This window comes from Carlito syrichta, unplaced genomic scaffold, assembly GCF_000164805.1.
Source record: "Carlito syrichta isolate Samal-C Ts95f unplaced genomic scaffold, Tarsius_syrichta-2.0.1 Scaffold130553, whole genome shotgun sequence".
NCBI lineage: Eukaryota > Metazoa > Chordata > Mammalia > Primates > Tarsiidae > Carlito > Carlito syrichta.
In genome coordinates, this window is record NW_007074649.1 from 16,692 (window position 1) to 23,182 (window position 6,491).

At 48.7% G+C, this 6,491-nt stretch overlaps 1 protein-coding gene across 1 annotated transcript in view; it reads right to left on the reverse strand.

The window, feature by feature from the left end:
* LOC103250526 (ryanodine receptor 1-like) overlaps window positions 1-6,491 on the reverse strand; it is a gene marked incomplete at both ends in the record, with an annotated part of 51,050 nt that overhangs the window by 6,536 nt on the left and 38,023 nt on the right. Inside the window, 4 exons of the mRNA XM_021708073.1 lie at window positions 1,071-1,152; window positions 3,479-3,583; window positions 3,664-3,792; window positions 3,890-3,978. Of these exons, the coding sequence (XP_021563748.1) occupies window positions 1,071-1,152; window positions 3,479-3,583; window positions 3,664-3,792; window positions 3,890-3,978 (405 nt within the window). The remainder of the gene's footprint in view (window positions 1-1,070; window positions 1,153-3,478; window positions 3,584-3,663; window positions 3,793-3,889; window positions 3,979-6,491) is intronic.

Below are 6,491 nucleotides of genomic sequence, written 5' to 3' on the forward strand. Positions count from 1 at the left end.
TTTTTTTGGATTTATTGTAGAGACGAGGTCTTGCCATGTTGCCCAGGCTGGTCTCGAACCTGTAGGTTCAGGCAATCCTCTCACCTCTGCCTTCCAAATTGTTGAGATTGCAGGTGTGAGCCATCGTGCATGGCAGCAGTAGTTTTTCAAGAAAAGCTGAAAATCTTGATTTCGTTTTCTTTTTTTTTTTTTTGAGTTGGGGTCTCACTCTGATGCCCAGGCTGGAACGCCGTGGCACAATCATGGCTCACCACAGCTTCAATCTCCTAAACTCAGGCAATCCTTCCATCTCAGCCTCCCAAGTAGCTGGGACTACAGATGTTTGCCATGATTCCCCACTCGTTTTTTTTATTTTTGTAGAGATGAAGTCCTGCTGTGTTGGCCAGGCTGGTCTTGAACTCTTGGGCTTAAGTGATCCTCCTGCCTTGGTTTCCCTGAGTGCTGGGATTACAGGCATGAGCCACCACCAGCTGGAAATCTTGATTTTTAAAAGGAACCTTCTGGTTTTTAAAACCTAATGACTTGTTACCAAGAAAGCTGAAAGACTGCAGGATAATTATACATGCCAGCATGGTAGTAGTAAAATATTTTAAAAGAACACTTGAATGTCCATTAATGGGGTTTGGTTAAATGAATCACCATGTACCCACCCAATGCAGTACCATAGAGCCACACAAAGAAATGAGAACACCCTTTATGAACCTCTATAAAAAAAGTCTTTGTCTATTAGTTAAACTGTTTTCATTAATTAATAACTCACTAAATTTGAGGATATTTGTTATGCAGCAAAAGCTAACTACTACACTTAGCAAATAAGTAAATAATATTAAGGACAGAAATAAAATTGTCCAGGCCACCCATCCTATTAACATTTCTCTTGGATTCAATAAATTAATATATGTTCAGCCAGGATTTGGCACATAGTAAGTGCTCAATAAATGCTGAACTTGTTGTGGAGACCCTTAAGTGACGTCAAGTGGGGTTGAGGGTTAGGGTCTCCTGGGTCTCACAGGGCCATTCTTGGTCTTGTCTGAACCTCTGTATTTCCCCTCCCCTCACCCCATGTTTACCTTCTAGCAGTGACAGCAACATCACCACCATGTCCTTCTGCAGATCCAGCAGCTCCTTCAGCAGCTCAATCTGGCTCGAGTCCTAGAGACCCCACGCCCCAGCTATGTGAGGGCTGGTCTCTGCAGAGACACCTTCCCCACCTCCAGCTGCTCCTGCCCCTCTGTGCCTACCCAGCAGGGCCTAAATTCCTCTTTTTCTCCCCTCTTACCTCCGAGGGAACCTGAGTCCAGACATGTTCCTTGGAAGCAGGGGAGGGGGCAGAGAGACAAGATTGGGGGGTGGCACTGGCCCTTGGGGGAGGGGCTTGACAAGCGATGCGGAGGGGCAAGGGGCTGGCAGACCAGGAGGACTGGGAGGCTCGGAGGGCAGACATTTGAGGCAGAGAGAGACAGAGACAGACAGAGATGAATACTGGGAACAGAGGGGCAGATCTGGGAAAGGATGAGAGCCCAGCACTGTGCCTGGCCTGTGGTGGGTGCGTGACAACATGCATGTCGCATATAATGTGTGATGGCAAAAGTGGTCCTCTGGGCTCAAGAGGAAGACTGGGAAGACAGCCATGTGCTTTCTGGTAAGCCATCTGGGGGGAGTATGGGGACACACTGCCTCCCCTCACATGGCACCTCACGTAGGGCCCACAGAAACTTCCAACACAGAGTTCTGCCTCATGGTTCTTATTGGTATCAAGTGGAGCCACATAAAATTGCCAATATGTGGCCATTTTGGACCCGCAAAGTGGTGACTTCATGTAGTTCCACCTAATAAAAGGCAGAGGACAGGGAGGACGCCAGATAAATGGCATGTAAGGCTCTTTCCCCCTCAATGCCAGTTCTAGGAATTGCTCATTCCAATCCTAAACACATTTCCACGGTTCCAAAGGTCTGCATTGAGTCTAAGATCCCAACATTCCAGGGCCTAAGGGTCCTAACATGAGTGGAAGGAGCCTGTGGTTTGTGCCTGTTCACAATTCCGTCCCCTTCTGTTAACAAGCCCTCCATTTTCAAACTGGTGCCTCTGATCCCACTCCCAGAGCACGTGGGCCTTTCTCTACCTTCTGATTCTACTGGTCGGTATACCACCGGGTCTGGCCCACCAGGGCGTTGCTTCCCAAGGCTATGGCGATTGGCTCAGAGGTGGGCATCTGACCAGAGAGAACCTCAGGTCTTTCGCGGAGCGCCCCAGGGAGAGGAGTCCTCTTCCCTCGAGCTGTCCGTGGGGTGGGTGGCAGCCCGAGGTGCCATTTTCCCAGCCCATGAGAACCTGCTTGAGGATGAGGCCAAAGAGGAGAGAGACGCTTCTGCCGGCGTCCATCTAAGCCCTGGATCTGTGACGTAAACTGACTCCCTCCACAAGCCACCACTTGGCATTCGATGTCTAGCCTTTGCAACCCAACCCTAGATGGTGGCTGATGAGTCAACACTGCAGGATCCTGGAAGTCTACGCTAGGAGACCGACATCCTGTAGGAGTGTAACATTACTCCAACGGCCACAACTTCAGCTGCCCTGATATTCAGGCATTGCATTCTAAGTCCAGCTCCTCTGAAAAAGTCAGGTGTCACCCGTCAAGGTTTCTGGCAGCCCCCGTGGTACATTTGGGTAAGCTAGAAAAAGGTTTCCCTTCCTTAAAATACTTCCTGTTGGGAAATTATAATATACAGAATACTTTACTGCCATCTGCTGGGGAACTACTGTCATAAGTCCACCAAGATGTGTATGGTATCCAGGATGTGGACCCCTTCAGAGGACATGCCCTTGTGTGGTTTACAAGCTTCAGGCAGCCTTCTGTTTACCAAACAGAAGCAGAACATTTATTGTTTGTGAGGCATTGACAAAGCTGCAAGTGGGTGAGGAAAAGAGGAACACAAGGATTCTGGAGATGGAAGGACAGTGGGGCTCGACAGGGTCCTTACATCGTGGATGCTTGGGCTGGGTGTCATCTGCCGCAGGCAAGATAAAGCAGCAAAACACTTCCTTAGCCCCAGGCCTTAATCTACATATTTTTCTTTTAATTTAAATAGCTGAGACGGGCTATCGCCATGTCACCCAGGCTGGTCTCGAACTCGTGCCCAGGCCCTAATCTCTAAGCCAGCCCCCATTGCCAGGACGGTCCGCGTCAGAGAGGATCTCATTAGACAAACACGCCAACCAACCCTAGAGGCGCTCGCGGCCGAGGGGCGGGGCTAGCACGTCAGACCAATGGAAGTGAGATGAGCTATCAGCCGATTGGTGGGTGCAGAGGAGGAGGCGGAGCCATGCAGAGAGCCAATCCAGAAGAAGATGGATTTGGCCGTGGGGTGGGGACCCGTCTGGAACATGCCGGGAGCAAACTGACCAATGGGGTCAGGCTTGGGAACAGACCAATGGGGGAGGCCCGAAAGCAGATGGAGGCGGAGTCGGGGGCTCGAACCTGAGCCAGCTTCATCATCATGTGAGCGAACACGTGCAGGAATCCCACCACGGCGTCCCACAGGCGGCTGTGCGCCAGGCTCTGCTGGTTCCCGGTGCACGGGCCCTGCGGCCAGAGGCCTGCGTGAGCCCCGGCGGGGCGCCGGGTGCGGGACTGCCCGCCCCCACCCGCGCGGCAGGCCCTACCTGGATGTACTCGGTGAGACTGTTGAACACCTGCTTAGCCACCGACATGGCTTTCGAGAAGTTCCTCTTGCCTTGCTCTTCGATGACATCCTTGCCCGAGTAGTACCAGTAGAAGTCGCTGATGGACTCCTGGGAGGAGCAGGGTGTGAGGGGTCACGGGAGCTAACTATGGTCATGGTCCCACAGCCTCCAGCCCGGTCACACCTGAACCGTCTCACATCCTCACCTGCAGGCGCAGGAGGTAGTCCACAGTGCAGATGATGATGTTAATAGTGGTTGTGTTTCCAGTCTGTGTCCTTAGGTAGTTTTGGAAATCTAGGGAGACGAAAAGTTACTCATTCATCGAGTACCTACCATGTGCTAGGGGAAATAGACAGCAGGTCGTTTATCATTTATGCAATATGTATTTATAGGGTGCCTATTGTATGCCAGAAGGCATATAATCATTAATTTATTTAATAACTATCGAGTACCTACTGTGTGTCAGAGCAAGATGGATGATCATTTCTTTCTTTATCTAAAAATATTATTATTTTAGAGACAAGGTCTCATTACGTTGGCCAGGCTGATCTCAAGACTCCTCAAGTGATCCTCCCTACCTCAGCCTCCCGGATAATTGAGATTACAAATGTGAGCCACCATGCCTGGCTACATTTACCTAAAAACATGATTATTGAAGGACTATGTGCCAGATGCAGTAGTCAGTCATTTATTCATTAATTTTGTTCTTACAAATATTTTTCGAGCATTTACTATGTAGCAGTTCTCCATTTGTTTCTAAAAAATTTTATTGAATGTCTACTGTGTGCTGGGGAAGGCAGAGGAATGGTCATTTATCCAACAAATATTTATTGTGCACCTACTGAAGGCCAGGGGAGATAAGAATTGGTCATTTACTCAACATATTTTTATGGAACATATAGTATATGCTAACAGGAGATGAAGACTGTCACTTATTCTTTAGTACAACAAATTTATGGAGTGTTTACTATGTGCCAGGCACTGTTCCAGCCTTTGGAGATTCAATAGTAAAAGAAATCAAAGTCCCTGCCTTTGTGAAGTTTATATTCTTGTGCAGTAATTTTGGTTTGGTTTGGTTTTGGCGTCTCACTCTGTCGCCCAGGCTGGAATGCAGTGGCATGCTCACGGCCACTGCAGCCTCAAAACTTCTGGGCTCAGGTGATCCTTCCACCTCAGTCTGTCAAGTAGCTGGAACTACAGGCGTGCGCTACCACGCCCGGCTTATTTTTTGATTTATTGTAGAGACAAGGTCTCACCAAGTTGCCCAGGCCAGTCTCGAACCCCTGAACTCAGGCAGTCCTCTCACCTCGGCCTCCCAAACTGCTGGGATTATAGGCATGAGCCACCGTGCCCAGCCTGTGCAGTAACTTAATCCTTTGACCACAATCTACAGTAGAAAATCCATTTGACAGTGAGACCCAGTACATGTGTTCAGTCTGAGACTGTATTTGCATATACCTGAAACAACAGTTTCACATTTCTTTACCATGTGCCATGCATTCTGGTATTTTCTGTCTTGTACTATTCTAGTTAACTATTAAAGAAAAAACTTTGTGGTTCTCAACCTCTCAGCCATGGCTGCACTAAATTAAAATCACCAGGAGGCTTTTAAAAATCCCATTGTTGGGCCCTGCCCCAGAGCAATTAAATTAGAGCCTCTGGAGGTGAACCCTGGACTTCCATATCTTTTAAAGCTCCCCAGGCATGCCAGGGTGTAATTAGGATGAGAACCTCTGTGTTAAACTGACACACAAACCTCTGCTATCTGAGAAACATTGCTCTATGGCAGAAAACTGTTAAAGCTGGGCGGTCAGTACTCAGAGATTCTTTAGACATTCTCTCTACTTTAGTATACAATTGAGAAGTTCTAGAAAAATGATGGTGGTGATGATGATAAATACTGTTCATGGGTGACATGGGTGATGGGGAATACCAGGTGGCATGATCCGAGTTGTGATGGGAGGAGCCCAGGGAGCCAGAGGAGCCCAGAGGGCTGATGCCTGATCCAGTCTGGATGGTCAGGGAGGGCTCCCTGGAGGAAGAGACCTATCAGAGAGCTGAGACCTGGAAGATAAGTAGGAGTTGGCTGAACAAATTCCCAGCTGTGTGACCTCAGGCAAATTATTAAACCTTTTTGTGTGGCACAGACCGTGCCTCAGTTCCTCCCATATGTAACATGGGGGGGCTACGCTAAACCCACTTTATGGAGCTGTTGTGAGGTTTTCATGTTTTAGCATACATAAAGAATTTAGGGTTGGATGTGGTGGCTCACGCCTATGTGTAAGGCAGGAGGAATGCTTGAGCCAAGGATTTCGAGACAAGTTTGGGCAACATCGTCTCTACTAATAATAGTAATAAGAAGAAGCTGGGCATGGTGGCCTGTGCCTGTAGTCCCAGCTACGAGGAAGGCTGAGAGGAAGGCTAGATTCCAGGAGACTGAGGCTACAGTGAGCCGCGATACTACCACTGCACTCCTGCCTGGGCAACACAGCAAAACCCCGACTCAAAAAAACCCCCAAAAACATTTAGGACAGTATCTGGGACATAAGTGTTCCATGAGCGTTAGCTGTTCCTAAAGGGCCTTAAAAAGAGGGCCTGGATAAGAGCTGCACTCAGAGCAGGGGTTGTTCATTGTGGTCTCCAGATCAGCCACACAGCTCCCGGGAACCTACTAGGAATGCAGATTCCTGAGCTCCACCGCAGCACCACTACATCAGAAATCCTGGGATGGAGCCCAGAAATCTGTATTTTTTTCCTTTTTTTTTTTTTTTGAGTCAGAGTCTCACTCTGTCGCCCAGACTGGAGTG